This window comes from Lissotriton helveticus, chromosome 2_1 (assembly GCF_964261635.1).
Source record: "Lissotriton helveticus chromosome 2_1, aLisHel1.1, whole genome shotgun sequence".
Classification (NCBI taxonomy): Eukaryota; Metazoa; Chordata; class Amphibia; order Caudata; family Salamandridae; genus Lissotriton; species Lissotriton helveticus.
The window spans coordinates 301,428,830-301,449,085 of NC_136059.1; the positions used below are offsets into that span (position 1 = coordinate 301,428,830).

Here is a 20,256-nt window from a genome sequence, read left to right on the forward strand (position 1 = left end):
GGAATCAGCATACATACTAAATTTAACTCCATCTAGATGAACATCACATTTTGGATACGAGATCACGTCATCTTCCTCATCCCCACTCACTTGAAAAACATATGATCTTTCCCCTTCCTCCCCTTGAGTGGTTTCTTCAATGACATTCACATTTTTGCCTGGCGTTTTACACACTTTAGAGAAGTGTCCCCACCTGTTGCACTTCCTACACTGTACATTCCTAGCAGGACACTTCCAGTTACTTGCCAAATGGTTTGGACTCCCACATTTGAAACACACAATGGGGCCTGACTTACTACGCACCCCCTCTTTGTTTTTGTCCCCCACTTTGCAAACAGTTTCTCCCTCAGTACTAGGCTTATTTTCCGTCCTCTCTTTACTTGCCCCCTCTGGTGATTTCATCTCCCTAATGCATCTCGCGGTATGTTACAGACCCTTGGCTATGTTAATAGCTTCTTCTAGGTTTGGATTCTTGGTGAGTAACTCCTCCTGAGTCTTAGTGTCATTAGTGCACCGCACCAGTTGATCTCTGATTAAAGAGTCGGTGATTTGCCCAAATTCGCATGTAGCAGACAACCCTCTCAGTACCGCTATGTAATTGCTCACCTTTTCTTCCCTCTTCTGCACTCTCTTAAAAAACTTGTGCCTTTCCATTACTACATTTATCTTCTCCTTAAAATGAGCTCCCAGTTCCCTGAGTGTGCTTTCATACACATTGACACCTTCCTCCACTTCCTCTTGCTCGTCTTCCACTAACCTCCCTGTTATGTCTTCATAGATCTTTCTCCCATGAGTACCCAAGTTGTGGAGTAGTATGTGTTGCTTGCGTATATTGGTATAATTGCTACCACCTATGGCAATCAGATGCGATTTGAAAATGCCTTCCCACCTCCTCCATGGAATGTCAGGTTCTCCTAATTCATTTAAAAAGGGGGGAGGTTGACTCATGCCCGCCCCCGCCATTGCCATGCGGGGTTAAATTACCTGAAAAAGACCTTGCCTGCGAGGCGGACCAAAGATGTGCAGGGGAAACCTTAATTATAAATGTTAAGACACTGTAACTATTCACTGTGTGACACCAAAGAACACCAATTTCACTCTTCTTTGAAATCAACACAAGTATTCAAAAAGAGAACAATATTTGATGAAATTAGTGGAAGTCCCCTTTCTACTTCCACCAAATGCCTCTCCTCAGACCAATGGGGTACTGGCCCCCTCCCACTGGCGGGACCTTCCTGTTGAGGTGACTTCCCCTCATACGATCTCACCCAGTCACGTCAGAAAACTCATGGTGTCTCGAGGTGAAAACAGGTAAGCTTCTCCACCAAATCTGTTCGATGCTCTCTCTTTCACAGGCGAGAGTTAAGTTAATTAGTGCAGCACGATGTAAGACGATCTCGAAGCAAACACGCTGCCTCACATCGTAGACCAGGCGAAGCGTTTGGCTTTCCCTTTCCACTTCACGCCACAGTTACACTGACCCAGTGAAGCGCAGAGCGCAGCGCGTAGCTTGGATTGCTTTATCCCTCTCTCTCACACCGCCAACTGAAACTGCTCGATTCCTCTCAGGCGTCGTTAATTTCTTCGCGCTCTGCCTGCGCGCTAACTGTGCCCGTAATGACACACGACTAAAACGCGCTGGTGTCAGGAGCTACGCTGGATTGGGTGAAAGGAATTCCCGGTGCCCGGCCCGACACCCGATGATGATTCCCACCACCCTTCTCACACCGTGGGCTGAATCACAGGGGAATAGAGGCTGTAGGGTCACGACCTCTTACTTGAAGTGCTTTGGAGTCAGCGCCTTTCACGCTCGCGCCGCATCAATCTTCTTCACCTACTCTTGACTCTGACTCCGCTTATCTTTTTTTCCGCGTCACCTCAGACTCGCCTCCTAAAACTTCAAAGCTTTTATTGACAGCAATGACTTCACCAGGGGGGCGACATCCGCTGTCCCTGGCACAGCTTTCCTCGTCCTCGTCGCCAAAGAATGTAGTAATTCACGGCACTACATACAAAGGTTAACAGGTTCTTTATTCTTAAGTATACAAGGATGTCGTCAGCTGTCTTCTGTGAGTGGCGCTGCTCTGTCAACATTCTAGAGCGAGCGCCAGTTGACACATGGGATGTACCAAGTGCAGCTGTAAGGGAGGGGGGAATGGGCACAAGGGTGATGGGCCATGCTAAGGGGCTAGTTACAACACCCACTCTGCCACCCCAGTTCAGACATGCTTGTTTCCGGTCCAGGGAAGGCATGGCTTGGCAGTTCGGGCTGGACTGTTCCCATGAGGCACAGGGTCAGACTGATTTGGATATGGCCATGTCTGAACTGGGGTGGCAGAGTGGGCTAAAGAACGGTGATGGATTAAACCCATATCTGTTGACTGGGTGTGAGTGTTTGATTGGTTCAGATGCTCCGTCCATCACCACCTCCTTTTGTACCACTGGATTCAAGCCTGGCTGATGAACCCGAAACAGGTGCCAGGATGCTTGTTTAAGGCCCAGGAAAGACATGGCTTGGCGGCAGTTCATGGCTGGGCTGTTCCCATGAGGCACAGGGTCAGACTGATTTGCATATGGCCATGTCTCAACTGGGGTAGCTCAGTGAGGCAAAGAATGATGATGGATTAAACCCAGATGAGTTAACGGGGGTGAGTGCTTGCAATGTTCAACACTCCGTCCATCATCCCCTTTGGTTATGCCTACTTCTATAATGCTGCAACTAGATTTATGCACAGCGTACACAATTCACCATCTACCTTTACCACCAACCATAAAAGACAACAAACAACCAACCCGAACGAAAGTTTGCTTGGGGTCCCGTCATGGAACTTTCTTAAACAAAAAAAAATAAAAATGAAAATTTCAGTGATACGCAATGACAAAGGTTGATGGCAGAAGTAGATTTGGCCATGGACACTATTCCTCTTCCTGCAGATTAAGTGAGGCCTCTTGGGATTATCCTAGACAAGCACTGCCTCACAGTGCAGGAATATGCAGGCTCATCTGTCTACTTCCACACTTTAAAGCTCCTAGAAAAAATCTTTCCATTCTCCCCACAATAACTCCACGCTACAGTAGCATCTAAGTTGACCACTGTAATAGCTACTCCGATTACATGAAGTTAAATGCAACTGCGAGTCGCTATGAATGGCTGCCAATCAGGCAGAGAACTAAATTTAAGGTGCTCTGCTTTATGCAGATGGTATACTATGCTAAGGAGAAATATGGTTTCCGCAAACATTTTAGTCCCTACAACTCACATAAGAGCCAAGGCTTTAATTCCTTGCTCTTACTCTGGTTCTATTGCCATGGGTGTTGCCAGCTAGGAAGTCTCTCTTCGTCTGCTTGACCCTCCACTGGAATAACCTTCTATTATACCTTAATGCGATTCAATTCCACCTCACCTTTACAAAAACTCTTAAAATGCATTTATTCTATTACAGATTTCTAGCTTTCAGAATTTTCATTTTCTATCTGATCTCAGTGTTCTTTAGCTTCAAGATACCGTTGTGGATACAAGAGCTCTTTCTAATAATAAATCAAAGGTATCATAATAATTTCGCTTTTTCAAAAATTGTTTTAGTTCTCATAAAACTATATATCATAAAGTGTTTTTATTGGTGAATGGCTTTTAATAACAAGTACCATTACGCGTATGTCTACTTCTCTGCACAAGATAAAAAACAGATACATCTCTGACAAATAGCACATGCCACACACCAGTGATATGGATTATGAGGGGTTCTGCATACTTTCATCATAATGTTCCGGACACCACAGTCTCTTGTGAAATACTCTATACCTTAATATTAAATCTTTCGGGGGCAATTTTGTCTTCTGGGAAGATACAGTTTCTAAAATCAAAGCAATTACCTACTGTGTGTCTGTATCAACAACTTACCTGGAGAATAAGCAGGGCAAGGAAGTAAGCATTGGCTGCTCTCTTAAATTGTTCGTATAAATTCATGGGTAAGAAGGTGATTGGGTTGTATTTGGAAGTCTTAATTGCATTTCCCTATTTAAAAAAAAAATAACATAAGTGAGTGTTTCCAGATAACATTTCAATCAACTTTAGTCCAACATATCCGGACATTTCACTCAACTATATGAAGAACCATTATTTTACCCCAATTCTACTTTGACACATTCAATGCACAGGTTAGTTAGCAATACTTCTCTTGCTCATTCCGGGCCCCACTGTACAGTTAAGAACTGTGATAAATCCTAATTCTGCGATTATCTTTCTGGTAATCTTCATAATTCCTAGCTCTACTCATTCTCTTATCTAACCCATTTTATTGCAGAAAGTACATTGATGGGGAAGACGAAAGAAGTATAATTTAAAAAAGTTTGCTAAATGTTTTCTGGGCATACCCTGTATTTGAGGATCTAATTTAGTGCTGATGACCTGCAGTCTCTAGCGTGTAAAATAGTTCCACAGAGAAGAAAATGAAAACAGAGGCTCAGCATTGATGGCAATGCAGTACTCTTCTTAGGAACACCTAAGCATTGCTCCACAGGACCAGGTTTATTCACATATTACACGCTATGAATTGAGATTCTAAATTGTGCAAGTTTAGTACAAGTAAAGCTCAGGTGAGTGCTGCATTAAGAGTGCTGGAGCTCAAAACCTTATAAAGCAGTTTCTCTCAAACGAAGTAGATTATTTGTGGTTTGTATTGTAAAACTCAAACCAGAATCGTAGTAGTATTCAGCAACATAAGATAGAAGTTAAATAAATACTATTCAGGGGATTAGCATGCAGTATAAAAACAGAATATGTTCTTGATTATACAGAATTGTTATATTACTTCAGAGCAGTTTATTGAGTTTCAGATTCCCAAATATGTAAATGCGAAAACTCCTACTGACATTAAAGACTGCAATACAGAAGAATGATTACAGTTTTTTAGACCTTTGCAAAAAGGGAAAATAGTCGCTCAAAATAAAACAAATTTGCAACTTCACAATCGATTACAAATAAAGGTCAATAATGTAACTTGGAGCAATCCAGTTCAATCACATTAATATGGGCAAGGAGGTAAAGTGTGTGGTTAGGTTCACACAAAGCACATTTTGGGTTGAATGACCAGTGAACAATTTGGCTTTAGTGACTGTGGTTCAGAGGTTGACATATTGGAACAGGTCCCCCAACAGCGGATACAAATGTTGGAGAAAACCCTAAAAAGATAGCAATTGGTGTGATCTCTCTCTCGTCTCTACACATTCACAAAAAGCTGCTTTGTCTAGTGCAAGCCGAACATGGGGAAAAGGATTGATAACATTCTCAAGAGTATGTGGAACTCAGTCTGCTGGCAAGAATGGGTAATTCTGAAGCTTAAAGGTAAGCTGTGACACTCTGGACAACATGGCACAAGTAGTCTGGCACAAGAGAAACAATTCATGCATCAACACCCACCGCATCATTTTAATAATAAATATAGGTTGAAATACTGTCTGCTATTGTCTGGTGTAGTTTACCAATTGTGGGATTGACCTAAAGGTTACACAACCAGAAAAGGGGTAGGGAACGTGCTCTTCCATCATTTTCTCTAACGTTTTGTTTAAGGATTCTTTGTTTACATTAATAAAAAATAAAATTTACTTCAGTTGTTAAATACCTTAAAACCTAACCATTAAATATTATCATAGAAAGCCACTAGTGGACATTTTTTGAATAGGCTGGCTGGGACCAGGATGATGTGTAGGATTGCGCCTCTGATTTGTTCTGCCTGCATGATAGCTGTTCGAAGAAGCTGGTGCTTTGGCCTCATACTTGCTTTGCGTTTCTGGTCATGATTTAGTGAATCTAGGAACGTCTTCCTCTGGTGATGCATTAGGTAGACAATCATTGTGTTGCAGGTACAGCCTATTCTAAGGTGGGAGTAGACCAGTACAAAAGGTTTGGTGAGAGATACAATTGCATACATTGGAGAGACAAACAGACTAGAATTGTGCCATAAGTATGCAGATCCAGAATCTGGAAGCCGTGGCACACTTCAGGCCATACATTTCCCTAGGAATCTCAGTAAATTCAACTGACTTTTCTACTAAATATGAGGATCTTTGGCTGGAAGTGTATTGCGCCCAACACACACCCCCAAGTGAGGATCTCTAGAAGAGACTGCCCTCATACAGCTCCTGGGCAACAAGAACCTTCTGTGTCCTGTGATCGAAGGTAGAGAATCTTCCATAGCCTCCCATTCAAATGACATGGAGGACCTTGGTGCGCTCGGTGGCAGCATTATATCTAGTAGAATTTGGGAGGCTGTTGCATGCTGTTTGGCATCCAGGAATTTACTCTTTAAAGCTGTAACAAATTAACCCGGTGGCGTTTATTGCACTACCCCTCATGTGCACATACGTAAGGAAGAGGTAGTTTTACTCAATCTTGATAATGTAATAGACTTGTTTGGGATGACACACAACTCTGATCTACTTCAGAGGTTCCTGCTTGTTCATCTTCTATCTCCTACTACTCAACATCTATCATTAAGATAATGGGTAAATCCAAGGAATAGCACAGACTGAATTTTATGAACTTGTCCGGTAGTTCTTTAGAGCAAATAATACTCAATAGGTAGGACTCCCTTGGTACATATTCTAAATATCTAAATGATATCCTTAATGGTCACACATTTAAATGATGAATGATAATTTACGGAGATCAACGGTTAACCAACTAAGGGTGTCCTGCCATTAAATTGCAACACCAGTAAGACAGACGACACTAAGTCAATTTTGGACGAGATTGGTATATAGATTTTTCCCGAAATCTAGATCGGAAATTCTTTGTCGATGATTAGCTTGCAAATGATTCCATGGCTTGGCAGAGAGGTGGCTAAAAGAACAACCTCCAAAGGTTTGCCTTCATAGAAGACCAACACTAGAGCGCGGGGTGTGAGGAGGTTGATAAAGCATGAATCACTGCTGGATGTGCCGGGGTCCAGAATCATGTAATGGTCTGAGTTATTGGCTTTGAATAGATGACAGCTTGAACTGTGAGCCCCTTTAAGTTATTCAGCTAAAGTAAAATAGACAATAACACACCATCCAAACGTACAATAATTGAGAAACAGGGTTTCTGGTCAGAAACAGGTATGACACGTGGTTTAAGTACAAAGAAAAAACGTAATCTTACTGAATATTTGCTCTTCTTTAAGCACAAAAACGTTGTTTTCTGAAACTCTGGTAGGTTGTAGAAGTAGGGGTCATTTGCACGAACTTGCCAAGAGCAATCTGGAAATTCAAGAAAACACAATTGTGAACTATGCATGCATATTGAGGACACATGTACAATGCTTGTGGTACAGTGTACCTGGGGGAGGGAACCCATATTCTGCTGGTCTAAAGTACAATAATGCAAGACACTTCATAGGTCATAATGAAAGAAAGAAAACCCGAGCTATGGTTTCCATCTATATTTCATATTTGTGTGCCAGTGTAGTTGTAGGTTTCACAAGCGATTAACAGGCAGATGTAGCCCAGAAAATTGGAACAGCCAGTTATTTCTTCAGCATTTCCATCTTTGACCTTTCTTGCGCTATTGGAAGGGGAAACATTACTTTTCACTGAGCCAAGGATGTTGCAGGGCTTGCAATTACTTAATATGAGTGCAGCCAACACAGGAAACACCGAAACGTACTCCCACAATAACCTAGGGCATGGGTCTGCTTTGACACTTACCAATACAGCGGAAACCATTCCGTGTAAGAATCCATGCACCAATCGGTGGAAAAATAATACAGTCCTTCATCTCTGAGGGAATGACCACTACAAAAGTAATCATTATTATTTTGTATTTAGTAGAAGAGGATTACTAAGCCAGGAATTGGCCTAATGCTTACTTCTAAAGGATCTCATGCACACCTTTGACATCCTGCCCTCACCAACAACTGAAAGAGTTAATGCTTAGCTTCAGAGAGGCTTGAAACAGAAACAAGCCAACTGAGCAGGAGAAAAACACCAGCCCATGAACTGCTAGCAGCAAAGATAAACACAGGCACCATACACAGCCGTGTAGCCAGCACGGTACACGTTTGGGGTGGGGAGAAGCGGGATAATTACATCTTCCAACACAGGGATATACAGAAAATATTGACAAGCAGCTACCATAAAGTTGCTACTGGGCAAACAAGCTGCACTTCAAACAGATGTTTATTTTTCCTTTAGTCGCATATGTAATGTTAATTTTGGACAGACTTGCCATCTTGCATCAGAATATAATAGCAATACAAACAACTGCAAAATGACTTACTCCCCACCGTATGTACCAAACCACTACACCAAAGGATTCAAATGTCGTCCAATCGCACATCGAGCTACCTTTTACCTTCATTCACATTATTCATTCAAGAAGCAGGCAGGGTCATCTCAAACTTCCACACAATCCACACATCAATCAGTCACAGCGACAGCACATGTGGGACTCTGGCCAATCATTACATAACAGAAGGAGAACCATTGGACACTCCCATGTAGTTAAGTTAGCCGCCTGGCATGGTAAACAACCAGAATTTCTAGATTCAATTAACAGATCCACATAGTAAATGGCTTAAATAACTATACTAAACAGTTTAAAATCTAGGACTTTAAAGTAGTTTAAAAAAAAAAATCTGGTTTGTCACTAGCCAAGACCAAAGGTTTACGATGATCTCGAACAATTAAAACATGTATGTCTTTAGCTGGCCTTTTAATGAATTAATATTTTTACCTACAAAGCAGAACTTTAAAAGCATGGTTTAAAATATCACAGGACCATTTAAATGACCTTTACATATTTTATTTGTTTTGTAAATAATTTGTTATCATAACTTTGAGCACTAAAATGCAGGCGTTACCACAGCCATTGCCAGAGAACCGTTTAAAACCTTAGCTATACAAAATTAAGTTAGATATTTGATGAAGAGGATAAATAGAAAGCAAACGTGCCTAGAGACAAATTATTTTTAGGTTTTTAGCTGACTGCATGGATTTCATTGTCCACATCTTAAGTTACAATATTTAAAGGATAATGTGTCAAAGGTAAATGGACATGCAACTTAGATGGATTATAATTAGTATAATGGCCTTTGGGCAGTCGAACTAAATTGCCGACCTTTTTCTAATATCTTTATGCTGGAAGGTGATAGCAACTTGGAGGAGGTACCTTATAATAATTGTTGTCTGGACCCTCAAGTGCCTGGTGTAATTGATTTACTCTTGACTTAGTGCTTATAATTAATGACCTTGGGGTGCTTATAATTAATGAAGGCCTTGTTGTAGGGACCTTGGGCATTTGGGTTTAATATTGGTTCTTGTTTTTGGACGGATTCTTGTACTTATAAGTAGGTGTATTCATCACTAACTCTTTGCACTGGGGATGTTTTATTGGAGGTAGTGACTCCAAGTATATTTTTCCTTGGTATTCCTTCGAGCACTTCTAAGGTTTCGCCGAGCCAGCGCATGTGCTGCTCAGAGAGACATTTAGTAGGTGAGATTTCAAAGTGCTACTGTCTAGCCTAGTGCTTGCATGCACATGAGCCTGCACGCGCGCTGCCGCCATCTGTCTTTGAACGCGATCACTTTTACTTCCGCGGGTCGTGCAACACTTTCACGGGCCACGTGGCCAGTACTTATTTTTTCTTCTTTTTAATTAAGCACTGAAGCCCTGTCCTCCCGGTCTGATCCTTCTTCATGATCACCTCCTCAGCCCACTCTCTCCAGCCTACCCTTAATTCTTGCACTGTGGCCACTCTCCTCTCAGTTTGGCCATTTCTCATCAGAGCCTTCCTTCTCTCCTCTCAGTCCGTTTATTTTCCCCACTCTCCAATAAGCCTACTTGATCTGTGCTCAATCTACCAATCTCTGACTCAGCCTGCCGCTTCTCCTCTGTTTTATTTCTATATGCCTATTCTCCTCACAGTATGTCTTCTCGTCTCCCAGTCAGTTTGTTAACCTTGTTCATCCCTTTCCCTGGACCCTCTGTTAGACTATCCTCACTTCCAGGCAGGCAGTCTTTCCACTCTCCTCCAGCTTGCGTGCTTCCCCCACAATCTACTCGCAGTCCCAGGCAGCATGCTGACTTTCTCCATCACTGAGACCCCAGATGTAACTAAGTGTCCTCACCTGATGCGAGTCATCAGAGAGAAGATGCTCAGGATATGATGTGACATTCTTGTCATGTGAGGGCGGGGTGGTTGATACGATTGTCATTTATGTGGCTGTCAGCTGAATACTAAATAATCATTACTATTTAGGTGGCGACTAGCTGGATAGTAACTAGGTAATGCTGTTTAGACAGAGGCTGGGTGGCTTGTAAATAACCTTTGCTATTCAAAAGACTGCCGGCAGAAAATGAAATAATCAATTCCATTTAGCGGGTCGCGGATAGACACCTCCCTTTAAATATCCTTTATCACGGGTACCACTTCATTTTGTAATGAGTGTATCACCTCAAAACATGTTCTTTATCCTGCACAAATGGCAAAGTATAGAGTTCTACATTTTAGCTTTGGGTTGTGGCTTCTACAAATGCCCCTACATTTTATTCTCTGTGTGTTGCAACGACAGCACTACTGCTGTTCGTTATGTTGTATAAAGGTATATAGATGTGTCAGTCCAGTACCTATGCATAAATATTTATTTATTCTTTTCTAAATCGCCTGGTTACGCCAACCGGCGTGTCCCCGCGCTGATGCGTACCTCCCAAACCTTACATGGGGGTGGTAAGCCTGTCTTTATTTGTATCACAGTACAGAGGAGAAGAGCACGGTTTTCAGCTTTTTCCTAAATGTGGTTTCACATTGTTAAACTCTTAAGGTTTCAGGGAGCTTATTCCACAATTTTGCCGCCATGTATCTAAGGGACCTTGTCCCCATTCTAGTGGTCCGTATTCTGGGGATTTTTACCAGCGCCCTTCCTTCTGATCGCAACTTGCGGCCGGGAATGTAGTGTACTATTAAAGGGTGCAGGTATTGAGGTCCTTTTTTCGCAAGAATTTTATGGCAGTAACACAGTGCCTTAAATTGTACTCTTTTTTCTACCAGCAGCCAGTGTAAGTCCTTCAGAGCTTTTTTTGCAGATGCTCTTTTGGGGAGACTCAGTATCAACCGAGCTGCCGCATTCTGTACTACCTGTAGCTTGGTTAGCCCCTTTTTTGGCGCTCCCAGGTATAATACATTCCCATAATCTAATTGGGAGGTTACCAGGGCGTGCACTATGGTTTTCCTAGTGCTGGATGAAAGTAGGTCCAGTATTTTTCTCAACGTTTTTAGGGTACGGAAGCATTTACCCACTACCTTCCGTAACTGGGCATCAAAGGATAGTGTAGTGTCTAGCCAGACACCCACATTTTTAACCTCTGTTTTTGGTGTGGGTACGGGACCCAGTGCTTCTGGCCACCATGCAGAGGGACCATATGTTAGGGGTTTTACCCACTATCATCACCTCTGTTTTAGTTCCATTCAACTTCAGGCAATGATTGGATATCCATTTAGCCACATCCTCCAAGCATCTCGAGAAGTTGAGCGCTTTCTGATTGTTGTTTCCGGAGAGTGTTACAATCAGCTGTGTATCATCAGCATATGATACAATGTTTACCTGATGCTTTTCCACCAGTTCTGCTAAAGGTCCCACATATAGGTTGAAGAGCGTGGGGCTCAGGATTGAACCCTGTGGGACTCCCTGGGATAGTGCTACACTTTTTGATGTTTGCGATTGTTGCAAAACTTGGAAACTTCGTATATATATTGAAACATCACTCCTAGATGTTCTGCTGTTCAATCCCTTGTTTTAACCATCTATTCTTAGTCTGCATTTACCGAGGCAGCCGTTTCACGTTTAAGTGAAGGCTGCTAATGATCTCAGCTAATAGCCTGAAATGTCTTAAGGACAGCTATTGCTCATCAAAGGACACACGCACGGCAACAACAGTGGGATTGTGGTTATATTAGATGGTTTTCAGTCATGCAGTTTGACTTTTTGTATCTTTCTTATTTTTTTTTCTGCATGTTAACCCCACTTCATATAATTACATCGTTTCTGTATTTCCAGGACAGCGAAATATAAAATGCATGAAACAAAGAATTAATGCACATGATCAGGACTACAAAGTTGATGTTCTTAAAAATAATGTTTTAAACATTCCGGGTTTAGGTTGTTTTCGTGCTGCACTTGTAACATGGATTTTGTTTTTAAAACCTTTTTATTTAATTTTATCTCCACACCAGAATAACCAAGCATTGGCATAGCCAATAGGTCTCGCCTTTGGGACCTTATAAGTGTTTAGCCATGCAACAGTTGATGTTGTTGCACCAAGGATATTGTGCTGGATAACTAAACACTTATAAGGTCCCAAAGGCGAGACCTATTGGCTATGCCAATGCTTGTTTCAATCGTCTTCTGAACTAACTAATAGGTTGGTGATGGTTCGGTTATGCATGACACCCGGGTGATTTGTCTTGTGTCAGGCTTAATTTAGTGGTTTATATTATGAAATTTGGTACGCCCTTAAATCCCACTGTTTTGAATTCTAGATGGAGTCTGATGGTTGCTTGCAATGTTTTTGTACTGATGATGACCTAATGAATTAATAAAGGTCAAAACACCATAAACGCCTTATTTTGGTGAATTAGGAGTAAGCATACATTGTGTCTTTTTCTGTCATTAGACGGGCCTTTTTGTGTTAATCTCCCCTCTGCTATGGTCTTTCTGTTTACAATGCATTTTGTTTTATTTTATGATGTATGTTCTGTGCAGCATTGTGAGCACCAGTTGAATGTTTGCATATAGGGTTTATCTTTTTGGAATATTTTTCGATTATAAATGCTTTTTTATATAATTATTGTGGGTACCTGATTTCATTGGGTTTAATTTTCCTTTAATTCCTTGTTACATGTATGTGTTGTGCTTTGAGAAATTTGTTTAAAAACATTTTTTCTTGAACAGCTGTTGCTATAATATTGTTGATTGCCCCCAGGTTCTGGGGAGTAGGTCTGCCCCGGTTTGTTCTACTCCTCCTATCAAGTACCAACATCTCAAGTCGCCATCTAAGATTTTAACAAGGGGTTCCGCATTCCACCACCAAATCTCGGACAGCATTGCCTCTCACTTTAGCACACACAGAATACTAAAATTAGAAGACCCCGTTCCTCGGAATACTTAATTTACATCAGCTCTCAATATTTTTATTGTTACACCTTTTTTGCCATCATACATCAATTTCATCCATCCAGGTCTCATTCATGACCTACTTCTATGGGGCTAAAATTCTTCTCACACACGCAAAACAACTGCAACCACAATTTTACCACGCTACAGTTTAAAAGGTGTTTTAATCATAGTCACATTTTCTATGGTGTGGAAAGACTACAATAAGGTCATCCTTCAGCAAAACTGTACTCACTCAAAGGACTATATTTATTGATTCGTATGTATCTTTTTGTAAGCAGTTTTGTGATATATGATAGCACTTGGACCACAAAACCACTTAATTGTACACTACACATGTGTATCCATCCCAAACCTTCAAATGTCTGCTGGCAACTTTCCTCTACATCTAGAGATGACCCTTATGAACAGTTTCTATGGTTTTCCTCTTCAACGCTTAAGTTGGCCTAAGCAGGTCTTCCCTCTTAAGCACATTATATAATACTGATTATTAGTCTTCTACCGTCCAGAAAGCCTTCTTTATACTTGGCCAACTCGGTCGACACACTACTGCTCCCGTAACAAATTTGGTTCATCTCCTTCGACAATCTCCACCCACTCCTATGGCTGGTTGTCATTCTTGATAAGCACTCTGCACTCACACTTCACCACCCTCCGAAGGATTATATTCAATCTTAAGATTGAACTCAAGTAGCAACACAGTAGCAAACATTTAAGCCTGGCAGTCTTTGATCTTTCCTAGATCTTTTTCTTACTTAGGAAACCACCAAATGGATTGTACTTTCCCCCCAGAACGGTTTTGCCTCCTCAGCCTTCCCACTCACAAAAAAAACCTTAAAATTGTCAATGATCCACAAACGCCAACATCGGGCAGTTAACAGAATACCTGCACTCAGGCTGATCATGCCATTCTCTTTGCATCATGGAGATGCAATATGTCCCTTAACCCCCTTCGATGCTCATGACGAGCTCAGCTCGTCATGGCATATACCTCTAGGGTGCTCATGACGAGCTGAGCTCGTCATGACCACACCCATTAACATTATGGCCCAGCACAGCAGATGAAAATCTGCAGCATCCATGTGGTTAAACTACAAAAGCTGAACTCATATTTGATATATACTTGCATGAGTGCTGCATAACTCCCGATCTTTGCAACATATGGTTGAAGGCAGGTGCATTTCCAACCTTTATGTAGTCAAACTATCGGACAATCTTCTGACCCAAAATCCTCTGCATGCTTACAGAACCACCTACAACATTTAATTTTCTACGTGAAAGTGGGTAAACATTTGGCATGAACTTGGCACCAACTGAGATGTTAGACTAGTAGCTCTTCCTCTTTTAGAAACTGGGCTTTTGCAAAGCTCTACAGCTACCAAGATTAGACTCAAATACCCCAGTTTACATATTCACAACAAAACACATATCCCTGCTATAAGTAACATGTTTCTCTAAATCCCGCAACATAAATTTCCATACTCTTGTAATGCCCTTCTCCCACATTACCAAAAAACAAAATACCATTTTAGAATGCGACTACTTCTTTTATGTACTTGAGCTGATACAAAAATCAACTGCTGAAATGCAAACATTATAGATACTAAGCCAAATGAGATCCAACAAACTTGAGAACTCGACGTCAGGTGAATAAAACTATATTATGGTGAGTTTGTCCATCCAAATTCATCCGATGCTAGGCTGCTCTCTAAGCCAGTTTAAAGTTTAAAAAAACACCACAACACTTGGCTTTACTCAAAGCCTTGATCAAATATGTGCCCTTCGGAAAAGGAAGGTTTTCTACCCACACAGTTTAATTCAGACTGCGCCAACCAAAGCACAAACTCACTTCAGTCTTTTCTTAAGGCAGCCATTTAGCAACCCGAACATGCTTGATGATTCTTTATAAACATACCTTCTCTTACAAGACACTAATCAATGATAAGTTTGACCAGTGTTACTCTCGTTTTCCCCCTTACTGTCTACCTCAGGGGTCTCCAGCCTTTTCTGTAATGAGTACAAAAAGGGGGTGGTGTTGGACAGAGTATCTGAGTTAATCAGAACACTCCTACCCAGTCAACAGATCAGGGCTTGATCCATCACCGTTTTTTAGCTCACTGCACCATCCCAGTTCAGAACCTGGCTATATGCAAATTAGTCTGTCCCTGGCCCAGTGCATCATGGGAACAGGGCAGACCAAACTACCAAGCCAATTCTTCACTGGAAAGGAAACAAGCTTCCGGGGACCAGTTTCTGGCATTACAGCCGTCTTCGGCCCGGCTTGCTTGAATCCTGATGGTGCAATGAGCAAGGGACTCATGTCTGAGCATACCCTTCCACACTCATGGTGGCCAAAATAATTACAAAAAGGGGGTGGTGTTGGACAGAGTATCTGAGTTAATCAGAACACTCCTACAAGCCCTGATCTTTTGACTGGGTAGGAGTGTTCTGCTTAATTCAGATACTCTGTCCATCACCACCCCCTTTATGAATCATTTTCTGTAATGAGAGCTCATTCTGATCAGTGAAAATCGTCGTGTGCTACTGAAGGCCATGTAACTCGTGCATGGTTACCAGATGCTACCTCATCCAGGTTCAATGACTTTACACCTAATATCCATGGAGCCTGATATTATGGTTTGAACAAAATGCTGTGACTAGAGGTACAATGATAGGGCTGCCTATCACACATCAGTGACTGCATAGTCTGTGAGGATGTATGAACATGTGTGTGAATGAATGTGATATATGTGTATGGGTGGGTGACAGAGACAGTGTCGTAGGTACTTGTGGCACTGGACATACCTTTAACCATATGTGGCACGATTACATGTACAACACAAATATACAACCATTTTTATTTTTTAAACGGGAGAAATAAAAAAGTAAAATGTTTTCCAGAAATGTTCCTAATAAGGAACATCTTTCCCCACTTGATGGAACATTTTTCTGCACTTTCAATTTCTCCCATTTAAAAAAAAATGGCTGTATGTTTCAGTTATAAATATGGCAGCGTATCTACCAGCCACTGGGAACAAGATGCCTGCTTTTTGTAAATCTTACACTTTGAAATTGGAGAAAATTTGGCTGAACAGTTAACCTCATGTATATGTGCACTTCATTAAACTTATTTTATTTTTCCCCAAGTCAAAGTATCTTTACAAAAAGCATGCATATTACTCCAGGTAGCCTGGAGACATGGTGCCATATTTATAATACGAAAATACAGTTATTTGTTTAAATTGAGAAATTTCAAGTGAAAAAACATGCTTCATAAAACATTAGGACTTAACTGACTTAATGTAAAGTTACGTAAAACATTAAGAGCGTTTCACAAAAACATATTTCTTCACCTTAAAGATTTCTCCGATTTAAAAGAAAAAAATATGGCACTGTGCCTACCAGCCAACGGGAGCAAGATTGCTGCTGTTGTAAATGCTTTCATTTTAATTTTCTCTCATTTAAAAGCATTCAGAAATTTAACTTTGTTCTCATGCTACAATTTTGAGATAAGGATTTTTATAAGAGTTAAATAACTCCGTGCTTCAGTTCTGAACCACTGTGACTTACATGGGTCATAAAATCGACTGAGTACTGCTCATAATCAGGCTCTACTATCTGCAGCCTGATAATTAAAAATTATAATAGCCTTGCCTTAACTTTAAAAGGAAAATCGCAACACTTACTTATTGCAGTTCTTAGTTAAACGAACTCAAGGCGGAGAGCTACTCTGAAGGTTTCTGCAACCTACTGGTAGCTCACGATGAACTGGTTGGAGACACCTGATTTTGTAAATCATTGACTCAGCATGTCCTGGAGTCCAACACTGCTTATGATTCAAATTGTAAATAAAGAAATGGCCTGGCATGAATGTCTCCCCTCATGTCGTGCTATGTGATTAATGATTTATAAAGTGCATTATCGCCAGTCTAGTCTGTTGCCAATAAAGTCAGTCCATCAGTGGAACAGACAATCGCTAAGCAAGATATTTGTTAAAAAGAAATGTGACTCTTACCTCAAGCAAAGATGCGCCATAATTAGTATAACACTCAGTGGCAGAGAATTCCACAGTGAAGGCACCTAAACTAATAAGGTGCAGCCACCCAGATGTGCTTTCCATAATGTGTACAAGGAAAGGAAGTTAAGAGGACAAAGTGATCTGCTGGGCCTGTATCCAAGAATTTAGAGATCAAATGAGGTGGAAGTCAGTTAAACATACAACGTTAAAGCAGAAACAAGCTTGGATAGGCAACCAGAACAGAGATAGAAGCGTCAAAGCCAAGGTGCCTAGGCTTCCATATGAGCTTGTTGATTTTCTATGTGCCAAAGGCACCGATTCAGGGCAGATTTTATAACTAGGTAGGCATCACTGCAGAGTTCAATGCCATGATGAAAGCACAGCAACCGTCTTTAGAATGATAAAGGGGAAGAATCAGTCTTTACTCCCACACTCTTCAGAGCTTTGGGGTCCAAAATCTAGGGCCCAGAGAGATGGATCCCAAAGGTTGGGATTTCCTCTATTGGCCAATATCCCTACTTTGTCTATATTTAAATTGAGTCAGTGGTGGCCCATCCACACTCTAACTTCAGAGATATATCGCTGAAGAGTGATCGCCTGCAAGGAGGTCACTCAATCTAAATAATATTTGGGCACCATCCTCATTGAATATAACCGAAGAATGATAGAGTAGTTGAGTAAAACAAGTAGTCTAAGATACAGAATAAATGGATAAGGGGACCGCATAGAACCCTGGGATATACAACGGGTTATGCCACTTGTCGAAGTTATAAAAGGACCAAGAGCTATTCATTATGATCTGGGAGAGGAAGGTTCAGAAAAACATCAGCACAGTGCCTCCAAGGCCAGCTAAGCAGAGTTTATTTATAAGAAGAGTGTGCTGGACAGTATCCAATGCCATTGAAAGATCTAATAAAACCAAGCTAGCTACACTGTCCACATCAGTCGCTAGGCAAAGACAATCTAAAACTGTAATACAGACTTGTACTTCTGTTAGGCCTATACCTTGCTTGAGCATCCTAAAAATGGACATTCCAAATAAACTTCTAAATACTAGATGAACCTTTTCAGCTCACCTAGTTTTTCAGAAAACCAATTTTGAATTCTCTACCAAGCCACTTTCTTTAAATTATACACAACTGCAAAACCCCAATCTCCTTCCATCCACTTACACTCCTACATACAAGTTATCACAACCATCCTTTCCTTAAATGTCCTCATCTTGGATATATAAATAAAATGTTCTACCACCTACACAATTTGTTTCTCATTATATGTTTCACCCATAAAACATACCTCCATGATTTTCCACCTCCTTCCATAAAGCCTAATGGCCGGACTGACTCACGCTTGTAACAGATGTTTTTAATATGTGGCTTCGTTTCATGTCTATATTTCATATTTCGAAAATTATGACTTCTACCTTGTACCTTACCAACTATATCTACTTTACATACCGCCCATGAAGCTAGAATTGTAAATGGGTAAATAATTTATGTACAACATTATGTTTAGGAAAATTAAATTATGCTGCAAGCTCATTGTGTAAGAGTTCAAAGATGTGATTTTAATTCTCGTTTGAATGAGTATTAAAGCGAATAATTCTGTGCTCCGCTGGTCATGCCGATTCAGAGTAAATTTTCATTTTTTTTAACTGACTCCGCAAATACTGAGAAATGATCATTAGAAATATTCATTCCCATGCATACATATATTACTCTCCTACTGTTCGGAGTTGAGAAAAGTGTTTTACAGGCAATTGCAGAATTAACAGCAGCTACCTCCTTGCGAGGAAGCCAGGTCTGTGCAGACAAGTATGTAAAGCACTGTTGATAGCTTGAGTGAAGGTGTTCTTTCTGTGCAGCTCTGGAATAAAAGGACGACCAAGTTAAGACTATCCAGGCTGTAAAGCTAACAGCCATCATAAAGTGCCCATTCATACCCGAGGTAAACAGTGGTTACTGAGAAAGAAGAGGATAGAGGCGGTATTATTTTTAAGCTTTAAATTCTCAATGTATGCTTTGACCTGGAATTGACTTTGAAATAAGAAACCTTGTGACAGAGCCTTTCAGAAAGCAAAGAGCACGTTTATTCAAGGCCCATAATAGGAATCAATAGAAAAGCACGATTTAAAATAGAGACGAGTGAGCACTACCAAAGTTAATGTTCCCAAAAGAACAGACTGTTGCTAAAATGATTGTTATAAAAACACAGGTTGTTATCACAAGGACTAGTTACATTTCCATAACTTACAATTTTACGGAATTAATGCAAAGCAAACTGAACAGAGACTGAGCTTAAGAAAGTGTTGTCGGATCTTTCTAAGTAGCCTTTGCAAACCATGGCAAAGTCATTCACATTAGAACAACAACATTTTATTAGGATATTGTGCGTACAACAGAGGATTTGCACCAGGATTTCCTGTGATCAGCAAACCATTAACTGATCTAACCTAAGGATATTACATATCAAAAAAGAAGGTGGAACGTGAAAGAACCCTAAAACAAGGTATTATGAAGTGTGTGAAGCCTCTGGTCTAAGATGAACTGCACAATGCCAGCAAGCATTTAACCAGCAAATTAAGAGGTTTACAAAGCCTTGGTATTAGTTTATGCGGATCTACATTTATCATTCTCCAAGTTGATGAAGTCAACATGCACAGTTTTTTTCTATGGTCGCTCTATTTTGGAACATTTCAAAATGATGCATCAACAGCTTTAGCTGACTACAGTTTTTTACTTGCCACAACTATTTTTATTTCTTCTGTCAAACAGATCCTGACACTAGTCCGTCCATAAAGTACTGAGTAGAAACCCTCAAATTGAATGTTCACACCTTATTTACCTGCATATAATGCATCCTCCGTCTGTATATTACAATATTTTGGCTACCCGTCAAAGTATTCTTCCAACTGCTTTACTGCAATCTTCCATTCATCCAGATTTTCACTACATGACTAACGGGGCAGTATATGGTGTCATCCCACCCATAGGTAATAAAACAGTAAACTTTACTTTCCGGTGTCTATATCTTGACCTACCAGTTGCTTTTCTGTAAACATTGATCACCCGCAACCACATCATCCATCG

The 20,256-nt window shown here is 40.8% G+C and overlaps 1 protein-coding gene across 3 annotated transcripts in view; it reads right to left on the reverse strand.

Moving 5' to 3' along the window:
* The window catches only part of ATP8B1 (ATPase phospholipid transporting 8B1), a 557,465-nt gene that overhangs the window by 315,922 nt on the left and 221,287 nt on the right, over window positions 1–20,256 (reverse strand). For all 3 annotated transcript variants that reach the window (XM_078674864.1, XM_078674865.1, XM_078674863.1), the window contains exons 3-4: window positions 7,142–7,239; window positions 3,902–4,015 (exon numbers count right to left, since the gene is read on the reverse strand). In XM_078674864.1, the coding sequence (XP_078530990.1) occupies window positions 3,902–4,015; window positions 7,142–7,239 (212 nt within the window). The remainder of the gene's footprint in view (window positions 1–3,901; window positions 4,016–7,141; window positions 7,240–20,256) is intronic.